At 35.2% G+C, this 23,239-nt stretch overlaps 1 protein-coding gene across 1 annotated transcript; it reads left to right on the forward strand.

Moving 5' to 3' along the window:
• Positions 1–3,740: 3,740 nt before the first annotated feature.
• On the forward strand, positions 3,741–18,012 carry ube2q1 (ubiquitin-conjugating enzyme E2Q family member 1). Its single transcript, XM_073851069.1, has 13 exons — positions 3,741–3,812; positions 3,862–3,966; positions 8,029–8,151; positions 9,498–9,554; positions 9,659–9,799; positions 10,918–11,002; positions 11,086–11,146; positions 11,265–11,355; positions 13,121–13,179; positions 13,438–13,486; positions 15,248–15,343; positions 15,634–15,700; positions 16,637–18,012. Exons 1-13 carry the CDS (start codon positions 3,741–3,743, stop codon positions 16,666–16,668), a joined length of 1,038 nt encoding a protein of 345 aa, XP_073707170.1. The 3' UTR covers positions 16,669–18,012.
• Positions 18,013–23,239: the final 5,227 nt, after the last annotated feature.

Here is a 23,239-nt window from a genome sequence, read left to right on the forward strand (position 1 = left end):
TGACACAATCTTCACGGTCTGTTTATTGTCTTAAAGTTTATTTCATTGATAAACGCCTGAGGAGTCAGTCTGGTAGGGTGTGAGTTGGAATTAAAGTGCGTACTTTGGTGTCCATTATTGACCCAGTTCTGGTGTCTTGTTTCATGGCTTGTTTTCTTAATTTCCGGATGCCATTTTCTGTTGCGTGAGAGCGACACTGACGTCAAATTACAGCAGCAGACACTCAAACCTAGTGTGCTTACTATGTAGACTGCATACGGTCATTCTCGTGAAAGGGACCTTCATCCTAAAATGTAAAAATATATAGATATATAGTTGGCAATTTTATACAGTAAACATAATATTATTAATATGGGCGAAACATTTGGATTAAAAAAAAAGTTAGTTGTGTTACTATTTTTTCCCTATAATTTAATTAATTGCTTTTTTAAATTTAATTATTATTATTATTAACAATAATAATAATAATCATTACCCCCAGATCTCTACTAGCATTATTGAGCTGGGCAGGAAGCACAATTGGTTTTAAGTTCACACCTTTTTCAGTCTAACATGCTGCATGCTGCAAGATGTGGTTATGAAATGAAAATTTGCTGACAATTTACTTTATCCTCAGGCCATCCAAGATGTAGATGAGTTTGTTTTTTGATCAGATTCGGAGAAATGTAGCATTACATCAATTTCTCACAAGTGGATCCTATGCAGTGAATGGGTGCCGTCAAAATGAAAGTCCAAACAGCTGATAAAAACAACACAAGTATAATTTTTTTTTTGTCTTCAAACTATTATTTATGGCTAAATATGTACTATTGCTTGCTGGCGGCATCCTTTCACTGCAAAAGATCCATTGGTGAGCAAGTGATGGAATGCTTCATTTGTCCAAATCTGCTTTGAGGGTGAAGTACATTGTGAGCACATTTAAATTTTTGGGTGAGCTATTCCTTCAATGGTTCAGTGACAAGATAACCTAATGCAGGCTTCATTTAAATTAAGACATGTCTAGGGATGCACCGATGTGAAAATTTTTGCCAATACCAATTAATACCAATAATTGTTTGTTTATTTAAAAGCCATGTGCCAAACACTTAAACATAAATCAAAAATATACAGCAGCCTTAATCCAAAAAAATAAATAAAATGCTGCTTAAATAATGCAAATCCAAAAAAAGTAATTGGACAACATTACCGATGTGTTAAATCAAAATGCTTGTGCCAATAATAAATAAAAAAACAGAATAGCCTCCCCACAGACAATAAATGATTTTAATGAAACCATATTGTTTATTAAAATAAGATACGAATAAAAGTGGTGGTTATTATTAATAATGCATAAATGATTTTGAAAAAAAAAAAAAAAAATTTAAATTAAATTAAAGCTGCATGCACTGTAGCTGAAGACCTGAATGAACATTCAGATGAATGAATAGGAATGGGCTCTTGGCTCTTAAAGTAACAACGTGCTGAAACACGACAAATAAACCCAAAGAATTTAACATTTTATTATGATAGTGTTCACACAGGGAAAAAAGGGATCAAAATTTTACCTTTTGGGGTACAACAGCTTGTCACTAAAGCAGTACTCTTATTAACATTAATTACTATGATTGAAAGTGTCTTATATATAACATTATAATGAGAACACAGAAAAAAGTGGCCAGAGGTGTACCTTTTGAGGTACAACAGCTTGTCACTGGAGCGGTACCCTTAAAAGAACATCTTTGTACTCTTTTTACCGCTAATAGGTACATATTAGTACCTTAGAGTAGTGGTATGCACCCTTAAAATACTAATATGTACCTATTAAGGGTCAAAAAGGTATAAAGATGTCCTTTTAAGGGTACCGCTCCAGTGACAAGCTGTTGTACCTCGAAAGGTACAATTCTGGCCACTTTTTCTGTGTTCTCATTATAATGTTATGTATAAGACACTTTCAATAATAGTTATTAATGTTGTGCATTGCTGTTTGAGCTGTGTGTGCTGAAGCTAAAGAGCTGAATGAACACTGGTAAACTGAAGCAGCTTATTTAATTCAAGGAAACACATCCTGTATGAGATTAATCAGATATTTATACAGCATAAACATAATATTACAACTTATATATGTATAAATGCACAAGTGAATTCAAACTACATGCTAGTCAGAATGTTAACTTCTGTTGTGGAAAGTGTTTTTCCTGTGACAATGTGCTAAAACTCAGCATGTGGTGAGCTAAAGATGATCACCGGTAAACCCAAACGCTCTATTAATGGTCTGTATACATAAAATAAACACAATATTACACTGTACAATTGCACAAAAGGCTTCAAATTCACAAGCAAACTTAACTGTGTTAGTCATAAAGGTGTAGTCAGATTCCACAACATTATTTTATAGTAGTGTTCTTATTATAATTGTATGTAGCCTATATGACAGACTATATGTTACACTTGACTGTATTTTTCTTTTCAAAGTGATTCCAATCACATTTCAAACTCAAAACCAATTCAAAAACATCATGGCAAACAGCACACATCTGAAGTGTCTCTGAAGGAAATAATGCATTATTTATTAGCTTTAATATCGGTCAAATTTGCTTATTGGGTCCATAACGATAAGAGTAAAAATTAACATTTATCGGCCGATACTGGTATGATGGCCAGTTTGGGTTGGTTTAGTAATAAGAGAGGAACATTATTTTTAAAACTTTAAACTAGACTGCTTGTGTTAAAGTGTTTGTGATGTGGCTTTTAATGATGAGACCTTTTTTGTCATCAAGCTCTCAAAAATTATATAAAAACTTGGATTTGGATTTATCGGCCAGCATGTTAGTTATCGGCTTTCACACATAAAGAATTATCAGTTATCGATAGCGGGCAAATTTTAATATCGGTGCATCCCTACTTAGATTAATATACATGAATTACCAATGGGCTAAACATTAGAAAGTTTGTGTAAGCCAAAAAGTATCTGATATGCATTAAAAAAATGCAACCCTTAAGACCAGAATCAGGGTGGGGCTTCTCTGTCAAGGATTATTAGATGTTTGTATATGTGACCCTGGACCACAAAACCAGTCATAAGGTTAAATTTTACAAAACTGAGATATATACATCATATGAAAGCTCAATAAATAAGCTTTCTATTGATGTATAGTTTGTTAGGATAGGACAATATTTGGCCAAGATACATCTATTTGAAAATCTGGAATCTGAGGGTGCAAAAAAATCAAAATACTGAGAAAATCACCTTTAAAGTTGTCCAAATTAAGTTCTTAACAATGCATAATACTAATCAAAAATTACATTTTGATATGTTTACAGTAGGAATTTTACAAAAAATCTTAATGAAACATGATCTTTACTTAATTTTCTAATGATTTTTGACATAAAAGAAAAATCAATAATTTTGACCCATACAATGTATTTTTGGCTATTGCTACAAATATACCCCAGCGACTTAAGACTGGTTTTGTGGTCCAGGGTCACATATATCTAAATATGTCAATAGGAGCATGAATTAAGATGACACATTTTGAATGCATGTTTTGTGGAAGTTCCTGAAGTATTTTTTTTGACCTGGTTAAACAAGGGAATGTTATAATTACGTCACTCCAAGTCACAAGTTTGGACACACACATTCTTTTATTACTATTGTTGTTTTTCAGTAATAAGAAACTGAACATTTATTTGTTGATAATTTTGGATTTGTAAATCCAGAATGATTTTTTTTTTACAAAACAATCAAGCAGATATTGAGGAAAATGGAGTGCAGACTTTTCACTAGTAGCACACTTCAGAGTTTCACAGCATCACTTTGCTCTATGGGTAATGAGGCCTAATCTAGTTGAAATCTTGCCAATTACCTGCTGACTGATCTTTCAGGAGTCCTACCCGTCGACGCCGCCAATATGGTTTGTGGATTCCGATGACCCGAGTCTGACTCAAGTGTTGGAGCGGCTGGAGGACGTGAGGAGGAGCAGCACACTGGTAATGGCTGACATCCACACACTCATGTGACCATACCATACAGTTGAGCTGGGTCTAAATTTCACAATATTGAGATACTCATGAAGTAAAAAGCCTTTAATTGACTGGACTAAATCATTAAAAGCTTAAAATTGTAGATCTAGCTCCGCTGATTACTCGGAGAGACCAGTACAGCATTCTTGGCCCTTTTTGTTTTATTGAGATATCGTGATTTAAATTTCCAGACATTTTTACTCGATGCGGCAGAAATAAAGGCGACAGCAGCAGTCAGTCCATGTCTCTAATAATCTGCACATTCTGCGTATTTCTTTGTAAATGAGTTCCATAGTTTTATCTGCTACCCAAACTCACGTGACACTCACAGTGTATTAGTGCTTTAATACATACTGTTCTGTTGCCAAAATTTACAAAAATAAAAATGCAATGTTTTGTCGTAGGTTAACTGCTAAATTGCCATTTGATTATATTTTAAAACATTGGTTCAATTATTAAAGTTATATTAATTCATTTTGTTAGACACAACTTCATCATAAAATGCTGAATACAGAAAAAAAGAAACAGAAAAACAGAATTTAGGGGGGAAATAACGGTTAATGTTTATCATTATAAATATCAGTATCATATGATATGTGACCCTAGGCAACAAAACCAGTTGTTAGTAGAAGTGGTATGTTTGTAGCAATGGGAAACAATACACTGTATGGCTCAAAATTATCGATTAAGTAAAGATCACGCTCCATGAAGATATTTTGTAAATTTCCTACCATAAATATATTGAAACTTAATTTTTGATTAGTAATATGCATTGCTAAAAACTTAATTTGGACAACTTTAAAGGCGATTTTTTTTTCAACATTTTGAGTTTTTGGCACACTCAGATTCCAGATTTTAAAATAGTTGTGTCTCAGCCAAATATTGTCCTATTCAAACCATACATCAATGGAAAGCTTATTTATTCAGTATAAAGAGAAACCCTTATGACTGGTTTTGTGGTCCAGGGTCACATATGATAAAAAAAATAGGCAGTGGCTGTTTACACTGAGTGCAAATAACAATGGATGCTATTTATACTATGTTAAAATAGCAGGATTTTTTGCTATTTATACTACTTATTGCAAATAGTGGCAGTTATCTACACTTCATCGCAATAATCTAAACTTTTTGATTATTTACTTCATTTTTTTAATGAAAAATAAATGCCTTTCCAACCTGATATGAGATTTAAAAAGTGAGGGGGAAAAAAAGTAGTCGAACTTTGGTTGATCGCATCAAAAAGACAACAGCATCTGCTTTACCATCTACGCCACTGGAGCTGTTATTTAACAATTTTCTTTTGTAAGGTTGACTAGCCCAACCAAACATTAGAGGGCGGAGTTAGTGTAAATAGCCTCTGCCAACAAGGCGGGCTATTTGCACTTAGTGTAAATAGACACTCCGTATAAAATATTGCAATAATATCATCCAGCCGTTTCCTTACTTTAAGGTGTATTAAAATGTTCATTTCAAGGTTATGTGTGACAGTAAATCACATAATTTATAATATCTACCATATGTGTTTATCTCAATGATAGCAGTGTGGTTCAGAGCAGGTGTTGTAATCATGATGCTTTGAATGGTAGTAAATAGTAATTACCTGCCTAGCTACACTGTAATCGAGCAGAGCGTTACACAACAAACTAAATTGTGTAATATGAGTGTGCACTATTGGGTGAGCTCAGGCTGATCATGCATGCTTCAGATGAGGCTCAACCCTGTTAAAGGTACAATTCTTTTTGAGCGGGTTTTTTTTTTTTTTAGCAAAAGCTTTGCTTCTGTCTGCTCTATTTGTTGTCTATAGTAGATTAACTGGGACGCACAGCCCAGTTTTAGACCGACTGAATGTGTGATTAAGACAGGAAAGTGGACCTCTACGAAATCTACATTTAAACTGTGTGTGGTTTGAAGGATTGGTTTATACGGAAATTATCAATCTGTTACATCTGTGAAAGTTTAGCAGATGTTTTCCATACAACTTATGCCTTCTGAAGTCATATGATAATTTCTGCAAGAAACAGACTTAAAGGAGTAGTTCACTTCCAGAACAAAAAATGTACAGATAATGTACTTACCCTCTTATCATCGAAGATGTTCATGTCTTTCTTTCTTCAGTCGGAAAGAAATAGTTTTTTTGAGGAAAACATTTCAGGATTTCTCTCCATATAATGGACTTCTATGGTGCCCCTGAGTTTGAACTTCCAAAATGCTGTTTAAACTCAGCTTCAAAGGGCTCTAAATGATCCTAGCTGAGGAAGAAGGGTCAATCAGTTATTTTCTTAAAAAAAAAAAAAAAAAAATACAATTTTTGTACTTTTTAACCTCAAACACTCGTCTTGTCTAGCTCTGCGTGAACTCTGTGTATTCCAGTTCATGACAGTGGAGAATGGGGAAAAACTCCCATCTCAAAGGTCAAATGCCCTTTACAAAAAAAGGAAAAACAAAAACAATTTTGAAGTTGGAGGAGAAAATGAAATGGGAGTTTTTTCGACATACCCTAACTGTCATGAACCGGAATACTGTACAATGTAGAGTTCATGCAGAGCTAGACGAGATGTATCTAAATTGTAATTTTTTTTTTAGAAAATACCTGATCGTTTTGCTAGATAAAATCCTCCTTCCTCAGGTGGGATCGTATAGAGCCCTTTGAAGCTGCATTTTCAAACTTGAGGGCACCATAGAAGTCCATTATATGAAGAGAAATCCTGAAATGTTTTTCTCAAAAAACACAATTTCTTTATGACTAAAGAAAGACATGAACATCTTGGATGACAAGGGGTGGAATACATTATCTGTAAATTTTTGTTCTGGAAGTGAGCTACTCCTTTAAATGCTATTGGTTGTTACATGTTACTTTATCAATTATGACTATAGGTATTAATATAGTGCACAATCTGTGTATTTATTGAGTTGGAAAGTGTTCAGTCGTCTTAAGCTTTCATTGTATGGAAAAGAGCAGCATCAACATTCTGCTTAACTTCTCCTTTTGTGCCCCACTGATAAAATTACTCCATGTACTGTTCATGGAATGGGTTGAATAAATGGTGACAGAATATTCATTTTAGTATGAAGTAACACTTTGACAGCCCCCCAGATGTTTTCTCATCATGTGGAGCTCCAGGCTCATGTTGTTTGCCAGTCTTCAGTCAGTGGCTGTACTGTAGTTTCAAAAGTTTGGGGCTTGTAATTTTTTTATTTCTTTTTAGTTTTTTGTGTGTTTTGAGAGAACTCTCTTCTGCTCACCAAGACTGCATTTGTTTAATCAAAAATAAAGTTATATAAACAGAAATATTGCGAAATATTATTACACTTTAAAATAGCAGTTTTTGTGTGTGAATATATAGTAAAATGTAACTTACTGCAGAAAGTAGAATTTTTAGCATGTTTACTCCAGTCTTCAGAAATCATTCTAATATGCTGATTTGCTGCTTAAGAAACATTTCTTATTATTAATATTGAAAACAGAATTTTTTTTTATGATTCTTTGATGAATAAGAAAGTTCAAAGGAACAACATTTATTTAATAGAGAAATCTTTTTCAAGTGAGATGAGTAAATGCATGCTCATATTTAGTCTAGAACTATAGTAAGCATCATGTTTACACAGCGCACACAACGCCTCTGCACTTACTCACGATTTCTTTCAACATGGGGACAGAAGAACTGTCAGTCCATAAATGGGAAAACAAAGTAACTGGAGTTACTTATTTGAAAAAGTAACTGATATTTTCTTGTAAATGAAAAATAATGCATTACTTTTGCAAGTTACTTAATCTGATTACATTACTTGTAATGTGTTACCCCCAACACTGATCATGTGCACAAATTACCCATAAAGTCCTGTCATTCTAAACTGACAAATGTGACCAAATTTTGATATGTATGTTATTACTGTTCATAACACTAAGAGTCAATATTTGACCCATATTTTCAACTTCAGGGACATTTCTGTCTCTTTCAGTGTGGTTTTTGCCCCAAGCAAGCATTTCTGACCTTGCTCTCTAATATTCTGCTTTGTTTGTCTTTTCAGCTCTTGCAGCAGCTGAAGAGGCTGATCTGTGATCTGTGTCGTCTCTATAATCTTCCCCAGCACCCGGATGTGGAGATGCTGGACCAGCCTCTTCCTGCAGGACCCGTTAATCAAGACAGAAAGGTAAACCTCTGACCTTGAATCATGGTTGCTTGCCTAAATACTCACTTTTGAGGTAAATCTAATTATAAAATGCCACCCCTCATTGTGCAGTCAGAACGGAAAACAACAGAATTGAGTAGGCTTAATGTTCGACATGGAAGAAAGCACAGAAATAGGGTTCTCACATGCCGTCTGAGAGACACACCAGAAGTGCAGACAGAAAGACGCCTCTGAGTTTCGTGCCAACACTGAATTTAGTTCTTTTTTTCAAATCTTTTTTTTTTTTATATTCAGGTCTTTAGTTAACATAAAGAGTTAAAAAAGAAAATTCAATTGTGTCAGTCTTTTGGATCCGTGCATGATTTTTTTTAAAGGACAGCAGTCTACCTTCTGGTATTGCTAAGATGTTAGTCAAACAACAAAAAACAAAGAGAAGAACACTCACTGCTCTTAACTCAGTTACTTTTGTAACTTTAATAAGGATTCATCTATATTCAGTTTATACAACAAAGTCTGTGAGTGTGCAATGTAGTTGCAATTGGTTAATTCAATTGATGTACCTGAATACTACTGTGAGACATGTCTGAAAACTTAAAGCACTATTTTTATTAATGTGTATCTTAATTCTGTTGTATTTATTTATATTATTGTAATTTGTTCTTATTTTATTATTAGGCGTTTCCTGTTTAATGTTTAAACTTCATATTAGTCAGGCTAGTAGTTTTTTACTATGGTGTTAAAATTGTCATTGAGATTTGATCTAAAATGTTTTGTTACAAAACAAGTGAAATACTATGCAACTACTTTAGAAGTCTAGCAGATCAACACATTAATGAATGTAGCATTTGTATATGTAAAGTGTGTGTGTGTGTGTGTGTGTGTGTGTGTGTGTGTGTGTGTGTGTGTGTATGAAAATATTTTGTTAAAGTTGTGACTAAAATTTAAATTGCTATACTGATCTTATACTGAGTATTTTTGTGCATATCACACAGCCCTAATACTGTATAATAAACATATGTTACTCTGGACCACAAAACCAGTCAAGGGTCAATTTTTCGAAATAGAGATGTATACATCATCTAAAAGCTGATAAATAAGCTTTCCATTTATTTTATGGTTTGTTAGGATAGGATAATTTGGCTGAGATACATTTATTTGAAAATCTGGAATCTGAGGATGTCAGAATATTGAGAATCACGTTTAAAATTATCCAAATTAAGTTTTTAGCGATGCATATTACAAAAATCAAGTTTTGATATATTTACGGTAAGAAATTTACAAAATATATTAATGGAACATTATCTTTATCAGTAAATAAGGTCACCTTGTGTTTTCTCCTGTGGTTTAACACATGTTTTCTCTCATAGCTTGGGACCACAGATGAGGTCACATCAGAGGAGGAAGAGGAAGAGGAGATGGGAGAGGTTCATATCTGTTTCCCTCTTGTTGTTCATGTCTTTTGTGAGGCTTTGTTGTTGTATGTGAGTGTCTCACTCTCTTTTTATATGCGCACATCTGTGTCTGTCAGCAGGACATTGATCTGGAACACTATGAGATGAAAGAGGAGGAGCCAGTGGATGGGAAGAAGTCTGAGGATGATGGGATTGAGAAGGAGAACTTGGCCATCCTGGAGAAGATCCGCAAGAACCAGCGGCAGGACCACTTGAATGTAAGTGCTCATTCGGTAAGGTAACTTTTCTTGTTTTTGGGGTTCTTATGGGGGTCAAAGAGATGATTTTGCTCAAAGCAGTAGTTTCACAGGCCTGATTAGATGGAAATTTAATGACTATGCAAAAGGTTCAGCTTGATGTCAGAGTGAATGATGCAGTTCATTTTGAAATGAATTCTTCATAATGTGTTAAGGCATGCAAACTACTCGCCTTCTGGTGAAATTTGCCATTTTGAATTTAAAATATATGTATGTAAATGACACCCATTTGTTTATGCTGCCTGATATTTCTTCAGTTCAGAAGAATTATATAAATGATTGCTTCTGTAAGACATTGTTCTGTGTAATCATAACTGCAAAGTTTTCTAAATGATAAACCAAAAATTCAGTTTTTGAACATTTTCAAATATAAAATAACCTACAAATATTTTTTTTTTCACTCAAAAAAACTGAAGTGCATGAGCTCAAATCAATAAAATACAACGATGTCTCTTTTGTACATCATAGTATTTCTCAAGGAAACTCGTAAAAAGCCTTGTAATAAATCAATCCAGAATAATTTTTATTAAAATGGATGTTAAACATTATGGCCCGGTTTCGCAGACAAGGCTTAAGCCTAGTCCTAGACTAAAATGTAAGTCTGAGTTGTTTCAACTGAAATAAAATTGCACTGATTGATTTTAAAATATATCAGTGCCTTTGTTTTGTCTCAAGATGCACACCAGTAATGTTTTTTTCTAAGCATGTTTATAAAAATTACTTAAATGTCCTAATTGAACTATGGTCTAATCCTGGCTTAGTCTAAGCCCTGTCTGGGAAACCGGGCCTATGGGTTTTCACTTATGTTTGTTATAGGTTTTTAGTTATTTTAGTTGTTTATTTTGTATTTTAGTATTTTAATTTCCATATATATATATATATATATATATATATATATATATATATATATATATATATTTAACCAGACTTTCTTTGAGGCCTTTTTTACCTCTTAATATGTGAAACGGCATGTTTTGAGCAGCGGTCATTGATTTGAGCTGGAGTTTTGTGGATTGATTTCAGTTAATTTGTACTTTGTCTGTTATGACTGATGGGGTGTGTTCTGTTGGGTCCTGTAGGGTGCTGTGTCTGGATCTGTTCAAGCGTCAGATCGCCTCATGAAGGAGCTCAGAGAGATCTACCGATCTCAGAGTTACAAAAATGGTAGGCTAGCTGTGACTGTAAATGACAAACATCGCTGGAATGACCGGCATGACTTCCTGATAATCATTTATTCTCTTTTCCAGGCATCTACTCTGTTGAGCTTGTCAACGACAGCCTGTATGAGTGGCACGTGAAACTACGAACGTATGTTGTTTTTTTTGTAAAAAAATTTTTTTTAGGTTTTCACACTGTCGCTTATGTTTAAGGGTTGGTAAAGTTTACAGAAAGCTGAAGATGTTTGTGTTGTTCTTGTGCTGTTCAGTGTGGATCCAGACAGTCCTTTGCACAGTGACCTTCAAGTGCTGAAAGAAAAGGAAGGAATGGACTACATCCTCCTCAACTTCTCATACAAAGTAAGTTAGCTGGCTCTGCTGAGACGAGACGAAGGAAAACATTCACGCAATTAAGTCTAAAACGGTTTCTGTTTATGTATGTATTTATTTATTTTTGTACAATTATTTGTGTGTGTATATATAATATAATATATAAAATCCAATTTTGGACCTGTAAACAGCATTTCTGGCAGTTTTTTTAAACCAGCAGTTCTCATTTCCAGTCCTTGTGTCCCTTACCCACTCTGCATATTTTGCATGTCTCTCTTATTTAACACACCTGGATCCATATTCACAAAACATCTTAAGGCTAAAAGTAGCTCATAACTCGCAGATTTAAGAGAAACTCTAATGGCTGTGTCAAACCCAAATTTAAGACTCTTCATTTTTTGCTCTAGAGTAGAGAGTATTTCACAAAGCGTTTTAGTGCTAAAACTAGCTCCTAAATCTGTGAACTGTTACGAGTAGTGAAGAAAACTCCTAAGTCACTAAGATCAAATCACAAACTGTCCTCCTTGCAAAAAAACAAAAACAAAAAAACAATACAAATCATGACAGAAATTCTAATGGTTTCCACTGAAAATAACATTACAAACCATCAACTTTTAACCATTAAAACCATTCAAAAATGGTTTCCTGTAGTCTGTTTTGGGACATACTCCATTAAAATGTAGTGGTTTTAACAAGCCGCCAATAGAAGGCCGCCAATCACCATTAAAATCAATACAATTCCCATTATAACCAGTAAAACCACTAAAAATTCTGTGATGGTTTCTATAGTTTTTTTTTTGTTAGTTTTTAGATTTATTTGCACACATGTTTTCTCATTTTCTTTTTTGATTTTGGAGGTTATCCCAAATCCAAATTTTTCTTTTGATTATATTCTTGCTTTCAACAGGTTGGGCAAGAAGTAACACCTGTTGCTGTCCAGTTTGGTTTTCTTTTACGTTTGCATATCTTGCATATCAGCCATACTCTGTTAATTAAAAGGCTGTTTATATGCATATCCGCTAATTGTTTATGAGAAGCATGTAAGAGGCTGACAATTAGCTGAACATATACTTACGGCACTTGCATTTTAAACTCTTTATTTGAATATTGCAACATAATATTGTGCTTTACAATATTCCTAAGAATAAATCTCTGATGGAGACCCCTCCCCTAGTATTAGCCAATCACAATGTGCACAGTTGGTAAGCATGCTGACATCATCCACAGCAATAAGGTCAACCCCACCCTTACTATTAGCTTAAGACTTCTCTCTATTTCTTAGTAAAAGTTTGTCTCAGCAGCTTTGTGAATAGGTTTTAAGAGAAAACTCTTAGCTAAAAACTTGTACTGCTATTTAGATGAACTCTTAGTGGTTATATAAAATGTTTTTGTGAATACGGGCCCTGACTCATATCTACAGCTTGTTAGAAGAAAGCTCAATGCATGAACTGTTCCAATTGACATGGTATCTATACAGTGTTCATTGCTCTCTACTCCCTGAGCATGGGAAATCTGTTGAAGTTTACTTAACCTTGGAACATTCATTCATGGATTTGCACACTTTAATTCTCTTTAAATGGAACACATACGCTCGCTTCGAACTGGAATCAAGAGGAATATCCTGTGATGTCCACTTCGAGAGGCACTTACAGTCAAATACAACAAATGGTCACGAGGACTGAATTTGAGAACCGCTCAATTTTCTTTATTTACCTGCAATAATAATTTACTCTAATCGATACATGTATGAATGCTTACCTTTCAGAATAAAGAATCTCTTTTTGTCTGTTTGCAGGATAATTTCCCCTTTGATCCTCCATTTGTACGTGTCGTTTCTCCTGTCCTCTCTGGAGGGTAAGACTTTTGAGTCTGTTTTTTTTGGTTTGTTTGATTTTTATGGCTATTCCTTATTTTAGGGTTTGTATTTAAAATGATTCATACTAAGGTGTATATATATATCTCTTCATGTTCGTTCGTTCGTTCATTCATTGAATATGTCTATTATTAGGCAGTGTTAGACTGAAGTTTGTATTATTCATGTCTGAAATGACACTAATTACAAGAAAAAAAAAAGAAAACCAGGTTAACCAGTTGTTGTTGTTGTTATTTCAGGTATGTACTTGGTGGAGGAGCTCTGTGTATGGAGCTACTCACTAAACAGGTATGTTTGTGTCAATGAAGCACAATTCATTCACATGAATTATGACTCAGACCTCCTTCTGTATTAAAGACACTTAACCCTCAACTTAACTAAAAAGTTTATCATGTATTTCATTTATATGTGCTTTTTTTTCCTAATGTCCACCTAGCATCAAACTCCTTTATTTTTTTTCTAATACAGTATCTCACAAAAGTGAGTACACCCCTCACATTTCAGCAACAATTTTAGTAAATTCTCAAGGGACAATACTATAGAAATTAAACTTGGATATATTTTAGAGTAGTCAATGTGCAGCTTGTATAGCAGTATACATTTACTGTCCTCTGAAAATAACTCAACAAACAGCCATTATTGTCAAAATATCTGGCAACAAAAGTGAGTACACCCTAAGTGATAACAGCAGTATGTTGTTTAACCATGCAAAGCCACTTGTCCTATTCATCATGTTTATGTTTTTGTCTGCTTGACAGGACTATACAAAGTTGTGTATCTTGTATTAGAGCAGTTAAAATTGGGTGCTTTTGAGTGCAATTCTCTCATACTGACCACTGGATGTTCAACATGGCGAGCAACTCTCTGAGGATTTGAGAATTAGAACTGTTGCTCTCCACAAAGATGGCCAAGGCTATTAGAGGTTCAGCACTGAACACACTGAAACAGAGTTATACTACAGTGGTCAGGGTCATACAGAGGTTTTCCAAGATGGGTTCCATTCAGAACAGGCCTTGCTAGAGTCGATCAACGAAGTTGAGCAGTCGCTCCGTGTATCAGGTGCAGAACCTGGCTTCAAAAAACAGACGCTTGAGTGCTGCCAGCATTGTTTTAAAAGTTGCAGAAGTAGAAGGTCAGCTTGTCAGTGCTCAGACCATATGCCACACACTGCAACAAGTCGGTTTGCATAGGCTCATGCCTCATCTGAAGCTGGCTCACAAGAAAGCCTGCAAACAGTTTGCTGAAGACAACCTGTCCAAGAGCATGAATCACTGGAACCATGTCCTGTGGTCTGATGAGACTTTAAGATAAACTTGTTTGGCTCAGATGGTGTCCAGCATGTGTGGCGATGCCCTGGTGAGGAGTACCAAGAAAATTGTGTCTTGTCTACAGTCAAGCTTGGTGGTGGTAGCATCATGGTCTGGTGCTGCATGACTGCTGCTGGTACTGGGGAGCTGCAGTTCATTGAGGCAAACATGGTGTCTATTATGACAACTGCCTTGCTGAGGAGGCTGAAGGTGAAGGTGATGGGGTGGCCAAATATGTCTCCAGATCGGAACCCTATTAAGCACCTGTAGGGCATCCTCAAGCACAAGGTGGAGAAGCACCATGTGTCTAACTTCCAGCAGCTCCGTGAGGAGTGGAAGAGGATCCCAGCAACAACCTGTGCAGCTCTGGTCAATTCTATGCCCAGAATGATTAAGGCAACGCCAGATAACAATGGACAAGTTCACTTAGGGTGTACTCATTTTGTTGCCAGCTATTTTGACAATAATGGTTGAGTAATATTCAGGGGACAGTAAATCTATACTGCTATACAAGCTGCACATTCACTACTCTAAAATATATCCAAGTGTCATTTCTGTAGTATTGTCCTTTGAGAAGATATACTAAAATGGTTGCTGCAATGTGAGGGGTGTACTCTCTTTTGTGACTGTATGTACCTGTTAGTTAGTGTGGTCTGTAATAGTAATGTGTTTGAGAGTATCAGAGGGTGGTTGTTCTTTCAGTTGTGTTTATTGACAACTGGTCGTGTGGTTGTTCTCTTAGGGCTGGAGCAGTGCCTATTCCATAGAGTCTGTCATCATGCAAATAAATGCCACTTTAGTCAAAGGAAAAGCAAGAGTGCAGTTTGGAGCCAATAAGGTAAACCCTCTGAAGTTGGGATGCATTTGTTTCTTTGATGCAAGTAGCTGTTTATATTTTAAATGTAACTTTATTGCACAGTTCAAACTAGAATGAACATTCTTCTGGTGTGTGTGTGTGCGTGTGCGTGTGCGTGTGCATGTGTGCGTGTGCGTGTGCGTGTGCGTGTGCGTGTGCGTGTGTGTGTGTGTGTGTGTGTGTGTGTGTGTGTGTGTGGTTCTGTAAAAATACTGTTATGGCACACTTGTTTTGCATACTAATTGTTTTGCTTTTGTCTGACCTGTTTTCAGAATCAGTACAATCTTGCCAGAGCGCAACAGTCATATAAATCACTGGTGCAAATCCATGAAAAGAATGGTAAGACTTTCACAGCTGACAATTGAAATGAATATTCATATCTGGAAATGGAAAACATGTCATGCTTAGATATTTCCATTTTAATATCATAAAACGGTTCTTGTAACATTCTTATAACAAAAGTTTGCTGAAGATAATTTGATTTAACTAATAAGGCATTATTACAGAGGAGTCATTTGTGACCATGAAATTATTTGAGTGCAATTTTATTTCCTACTATTGTATTTTCGCTGAAATAAGTATTTTTTTTTTATTTATGAAAAGCCTTTAGTTTATGATACATTATAAATAGTTGGGTCTGTTTTGATCTGGAAAAGATACCTAAAGATGCCTAAATGGGCAGTCGTGGCCTTTTTCCCATTGTTCACACACTTTTGAGACTGAATGCACTGGTGTTGAGTAATGAATTGGCACATGGTTTGTCTAAAAGCATATTAAAAACACCACATGGACAAATAAACAGCATAATAAAATTGATTTTCACTACAGGGGGACTTTAATAGAAATCGCTGATCAGATAATATAATTTTAGTTAGAAAATATCAAGTTATGACTTATAAAATAATGGTTATTAAGGTTTAAACAGACCTAGAATGCAAAAATATTATGAGAGTAAAATCTTTTTTTTTTTTTAAGCTCAGTGCCTTCAGATTACAAGCTGAAAACTGACAAAACATATACACACACTATATATATAGTGTGTGTATATGTTTTGTCAGTTTTCAGCTTGTAATCTGAAGGCACTGAGCTTGAGTTCTGCTGTCAAGAGCTTTTCAGGAAAGTGTATTTTATTTCAGGATCTGAGCTCATGCCAGATTTAGCTCAGTGCTGTCCGTGACTCTGCTTTGACGTCGATTTGTTTTGTCAGTCTTTGTGGAAGTTTCCAGAGAGTGTGTTTGCTGTATAAATGTGTGTGTGTGTGTGTGATCCTTACAGGCTGGTACACACCACCAAAAGAAGACGGCTAGAGCCACAACATCCAACCATGGAAAGAGTATCTTAAGATGGACATCTTTCTGTTGTTGCTTTTCTCCTCTCATCCCTTGTTTTAATCGGAGCCACTCTTTCTGACACTTTTCTCTCCCTGCGGGTTAAAGAGGCTTGTTTTGAGTCCCGTTTGACCTACCTGATGTTCCTTCATCATCTCAAACAATGCCATTATTCCAGCAAAGCGATGCGGTCCTGACGCCAATATCTCTGAAAGAGCCCACGCACAACCTGATCATGATTGCAATGTTCCTCCACTTTTTCGCATTCCTGTTTGCATACTGAAAAAAAAAAATACATGGCAAGTCAGACTTCATTGTGTTCAAAATTAACTCCGTGATCAAGTAAAGATGTGTTTGGATGAATGAACCTTTAAAATAACAGCAGGAGCTTCCTTCCGTCTGTCATGCATCTCATTATGAGACTTAACTCATTATGAGTTGCTAAACTCTGTCTGCATTATGACTACTGCTGATGTGAGAACAGGTTTGATGTGTTTATGCCATTGCTAAGCGTACAAGTCATTAAAACAGCCCTGTAAACGGCTTCTCCCTGTCAATATGGCCAACAGAACTATCTGGATTTGTAAAAATGTATTTAGCAAGTTTGAAGCCCCTTGCAGTCTCTTGGAGAAGCTGGGAGTGACCAATAATGCCTTAAAAAGGAGGAAAAAGGAAATGAGCAGAAGTTAGTGTGTTTCTCTGTCCTGCTGTTCCACATGCCGCCTTTTCCAGTATTTCTGTTCAAAACTGACGTCATTAGAGCAGCGATCTGACCCATGCGAACACAAGAAAACAGCCCGTCTTTAGTGTTAATATCATTCAAAAGTAGATTATTCACATTGGCTCTTGACTGTCGCCATGTTCTTGTTCCTCTGACGCTTCTTTTTCTCAGATTGTTGATGTTTGGACACCATTAAATCAGTACTCTACAGTCCTGTTGAAAGCACTGGGATTGTTCGGCTGTTTTCTTGAAATTCATACAGGCCAATGTGAGCCACTTTAGGTAAATTACAAAAACTAATAATGCCACTCTGACATCAAGCCATAGTTTGAATCCATAGATGTTCTTCTGGTTCTGAGTGTTTTGAATGGGGAAGTGTATGGTAACTGCAGCTGATTCCAGATCTGTTTCTCTTCTCCTGCATCGTTCATTCAGACAGTGGAGTGTGTTTGATGGAGAGGGTCGGAGGCTTTGAGTTATGCACTGTTAGCATGCTTCGGTTTTATTGCATTTTTTTTTTCCATTGTAAGCGTAATTTTGACCATGTACAGTACAATTTGTAAACTTGCATCAAGTTTATGAATAAAGAATTTTAAGAAATATATCAGTGTAATCTGTTTTACTTGTTCAATCAGAAGTGAGAACTAAGTTTTATTAAATGGATAATCAAACTTTTCTCAATGTTTAATTTTTTTTATTAATTGTGAGCAAGTTTTGTTGCTTCATGAAACGAGAAAGGAAAATGCTAACCCCATATATATATATATATATATATATATAATGCGCCTTTATATTTGGATTGATTTTAAAACAACACAATTTTACATTATATTATTTTAGAGTTTTTGTTAATTTGAATTATAATTTTTTTATTGATATTTTACATAGTTGAAGTCAAAAGTTTACACACACCTTGCAGAATCAGCAAAATGTTATTTTACCAAAATAAGGTGCAGTTAAGGTTAAGGTTAATACAAAATGCATGTTATTTTTTATTTAGTACTGACCTGAATAAGATATTTCACATAAAATGATGTAGTCCACAAAAAAAAAATAATAGTTGAATTTGTAAAAATTACCCCGTTTAAAAGTTTACATACACTTGATTCGTTAACTGAATGATCCACAGCTGTGTTTTTAGTGATAGTTGTTGAGTTCGTTGTTTGTCCTGAACAGTTGAACTGCCTGTTGTTCTTCAGAAAAATCCTTCAGGTCCCACAAATTCTTTGGTTTTTCTGCAATGTGTATTTGAACCGTTTCCATCAATGTCTATATGATTTGAGGACAACTGAGGGACTCATATCCAACTATTACAGAAGGTTCAAATGCTCACTGATGCTTCAGAAAAACACAATGCATTAAAGGACCACTCCACTTATTTTTGGAAATAGGCTCATTCTCCAACTCCCCCCAAGTTAGTAAGTTGAGTTTTACTGTTTTGAAATCCATTCAGCCGTTTTCCTGGTCTGGCGATATCACTTTTAGAGTAGCTTAGCATAGATCTTTGAATACCAATAGCATCGCGTTCAAAAACGAGTTTCGATATTCAAAACTATTTAAAACTTGACATTTCTGTAGTTATAACGTGTACTAATACCGGCGGAAAATGTTTCGGCAGCAAACTTCCTTGACTATTACGCTGGAATGGGAGTGTAGTTTCTAATCTTATCAGCCTAGAAAATACGCAGCTTTACATTTTCCGCCGGTATAAGTACACGATATAACTACAGAAGAGTCAAGTTTTAAATAGGACAAATATCGAAACTCGTTGGTCATTTTTGAACGTGCTGCTGTTGGTCTAATAGGATTCAATGATCTATGCTAAGCTATGCTAAAAGTAATATCGCCAGAACAGGAGAACGGCTGAATGGATTTCAAAATGGTAAAACTCAACTTATTAACTCCCGGGGGAGTTGGAGAATGAGCCTATTTCCAAAAAAAGTGGAGTGTTCCTTTAAGAGCCAGGGGTGTAAACTTTTGAACAGAATGAAGGTGTATGTTTTTCTTAATTTGCCTAAATGTCATTTTTTTTTTTATTTAGTACGCCCCTTCAGTAGCTACAGAAGGTACTTACATGTTTCCCAGAAAACAAAATAAGTTCAATTTGCCCTATATCTCAAATTTAAAAGTTCTCACCCCAGCTCTCAATGGATCATGTTTCCTTCTAAAGTATCAGTGAGCATTTGAACCTTCTGTAATAGTAGTAATATGTATTATCTTAAAATTGTTGGAAAGAGTTCAAATGCACAAAAATGCTGAAAAACCAAAGAATCTGTGGGACCTGAAGTACTTTTCTAAAGAACAATGGCCAGTTTAACTGTTCAAGACAAACAAGGAACTCATAATCAACTATCACTAAACAAAAAAAAAAAAAAAAAACACTGTGTAGGGTAACACAGTAATAAGAATCAAGTGTATGTAAACTTTTATAAATTCAACTATTTTCTCTTGTGGACTTTTTAAAAACGTCTTTTATGTGAAATATCTTATTCAGGTCATTACTAAATAAATAAAAAAATAACATGATTTTGTATGTTCCCTCTTATTTTGGTAAAATAATTAATATTTTGCAGATACTGTAAGGTGTATGTACCCTTTTCATGTATTTGCCATTTTTTTTCTAAATTAATTTTTAGTGATGATGGATTTCAAGCGTAACAAGTAAGACCTTGATTAGCTGGTTCAGGTGTGTTTGATTAGAGTTGCAGCCCTCCAAGACCATTGCTGCGTCCCAATTCGCATACTATCCGTCCTAAATAGTATTCGAAAATAGAATTAGTATGTCCCAAATCGTAGTATGTTCAAAAAAGTATTCCAAAGATTCCCGGATGGTCTACTACTTAACTTCAGAATTCGAAGTGCGGATCAATGCACACTCTAGGCTGATGATACACTGGGCAACTTTTTGAGCAATTTAATCGGGCAACTTTTTTTTAGCAATGTTGCTTGGGCACTTTCCCATTGAGAATAGGTAACAAATTTCTATCTGAATAATTTAGATCAGTCGTGGGCTTTATATCTCACCTGGGTGCCCATTGACGGCAACATTTGCCAAAGTTGCCCGGCAACATTGCTCAAAAAGTTGCCCAGTGTATCATCAGCATAACGGATAAAATTGCCCACAACACATTGCGCGGTGAACGAGGATTCGATTAGAACTACAAACACGCATAAAAAGTGTTAAAAAACTACAAACATGGAGGATATGCGCGACCAACGGACAGGTAGAGAGAAAGGGGTTTGAGTGATAAATGATCAATGTGTAACGTGCCTCTTCATTTCTCTCTAATATGGTAGGAAATTAAATTAAACGAAATGTAGATAATGTTAACTGTGATGATTGACAAGGCAGTTTAAACAGTGACAGGATTCAGGTAACTAAGCAACAGAGCGTCCATTAAAGAAGCAGTTATGACGAAGTAGTATGTCCCAAAGCTTGCCTACTATTCTGCTACACACTCAAAAGTATTTACTTTTTCGTCACAAAAAGAGTACATACTTTTAGGGCATAGTATAAGTAGGCGAATTGGGACGCAGCACAAGTGACCCCTGTACTAACCAATTGTCCACCAGGTGGCGCCATCAGTCCATGAATATAAAGCTTTAGTTGCATGTCGTTCCCTTATGAATTTGTATGTCTTGTCCATATTATAGTTTCTGCAAACTCACAGAACTGTAAAACCACATCTTCTTTATTAGTGCTACTTCCATTCAATGCAATGCTTTTAGGAGCTCTTCTGAGAAAGGACTAATCAATCTCAGAGTCTACATTCCTCTCTTATCTGAGAGCTTTTATTGCAGTTGAAGCTGACTGTATTTTTCTCTCTAGTCATTGTGCTTTTGGAAATGCTTTCAGATGCTCTCAGGACACAAACGCTCTGCTCTTAGACTGCATCTGAGCTCTGCATACAGAAATAAAAGCGCATTTGATATGATGAAGCATCAACTGGAGTAAATCATGTTTCTGAGTCTTGGCAGAGATGCTCAAGGAGGTTAATAGCCAATTGTGGAAATAACTCCAATTATATGTCCATTTGTTGTGGTCTAGTTTCCATCTCTGACCTCTGCAGCCAGAGAAGGCCTCGCATTATATGTTTCTAAGGGTAAAGCTTCCCCGTTTCACAATAAATAAATGAAAGTCTTTAGGTAACTGTTATTGACTAGAGGATTTAGTGACAGAAAAACCTGAAGGGATGCATCTCAGATAAGAAATGATCTGTGATCAGTTTCTCTTTCCTGTTTTGATCATGTCTTGGTTTGTACCTGATGTACATCTACATGACCTTGACAGAGCTCTGGGAGCCTGACTGATAATACGCTGTCAGTCATTTGTTCATTCAGTAGCTATAATCCTGTGACGGATGCTACATCTGTATCTGTGTGATAGCAGGAACTGATATTCTTATTGAATATTGAGAAATTGAATTTCTGTCTATGATATAAACTTAAGATGAGGCTGACTGGTCATCATCTCCAGACAGGCTGTCCTGAACATTAAATCAGACCAAAAATGTCTGCCAGGAGATAAGGATTAGAAGATTATAAATTATAAGGATTATAGACTGTGCCCTTCAAAAGTTTGGGATCAATAGGATTTTGTGTATGTTTTTTCTCTTATGCTCATCAAGGCATTATGCATTTTCTTTGATCAAAAATACTGAAAAAAAAAACTAATCTTGTGAATTTTTTATTTTGGCCCTCTGATGCTTTTTTCAATTAATAAAAATAAATAAATATAATTAATATATAGAGCAGCATTTAAATAAAATATTTTCTATAGAAGTCTTTATTATAATTTTTATACTTTTATTTAGCAAGGATGTGTTAAAAGTATTAATTTCTTTCAAAAGAAAGAAAAACAATTCTGACCTCAAACTAGTGATTTTCATTTTATGTCAGTACAATTTTATTTTATCCAAACACCAAAACGGTACATCTTGTCTCTGAGGGTTAGGGATAGTTTATAGTATTTATAACTGTTTGAATATAAAGCCATAGTCTAAGTCTGTGCAATGTTCCCAGTTCTATAGCAGAGTAAATTGGTTTATCTGAAAGTTTAATAAATATTGATGTATTATGACATATTGATGCTTTCCATTGATGTATGGTTTGTTAGTTTAGGACAATATATGGCTGAGATACAACTATAGCAATGCATATTACTAATCAAAAATTAAGTTTTGATATATTTACAGTAGGGACTTTACAAAATATCTTCATGGAACATGATCTTTACTTAATATCCTAATGATTTTTGGCATAAAAGAAAAATCTATAATTTGGACCCATACAGTGTATTTTTGTCTATTGCTACAAATATACCCATGCTACTCAAGACTAGTTTTGTGGTCCAGCGTCACGTATTTGACATGAGACTAAAAACTTCACTAAAGTAAAAGTTTGGCAACAAGTCCCACTTCCCCCCGATATCAATTTAACATTTAAGCAATAAATGTTATTTCTGAAGATTTGTGCTCGTGATCCATGCTGGAGGCCAACAGAGATTCTGTCTGTTTTCCTTCCTCAAATACAGACCAGCAGTACTTCACACAATATCTCCATGTTTACCATATTCAATATTTAATTTTCCGCTGAGGATTATTGCAATGACATGTATTTTTTCAATCAAAATCGCTTTAGTGTTTGTGTGCTGACAGGAACAAGACAAGGCAATGAATTAGAGAAAATCAACATGAATTCATTAAAACCTGTCACAACGCTGACAGCATTACGCCCCAGTAAACACTTGGAACAGACATGATGGGTTTTCCCTCTATAATGGCAGAATTACTTGCTTTCTAATTATTTCGACCTATCTATTCATTATTT

Source organism: Garra rufa, chromosome 11 (assembly GCF_049309525.1).
Source record: "Garra rufa chromosome 11, GarRuf1.0, whole genome shotgun sequence".
NCBI lineage: Eukaryota > Metazoa > Chordata > Actinopteri > Cypriniformes > Cyprinidae > Garra > Garra rufa.

Coding starts and splice junctions, on each gene's coding strand:
- ube2q1 (XM_073851069.1), top strand. CDS start 3,741: ATGGAGTGCAGACTTTTCACTAGTAGCACACTTCAGAGTTTCACAGCA. Junction 3,967..8,028: donor TGAGGAGGAGCAGCACACTG/GTAATGGCTGAC, acceptor TTGTCTTTTCAG/CTCTTGCAGCAGCTGAAGAG. Junction 8,152..9,497: donor CCGTTAATCAAGACAGAAAG/GTAAACCTCTGA, acceptor TTTCTCTCATAG/CTTGGGACCACAGATGAGGT.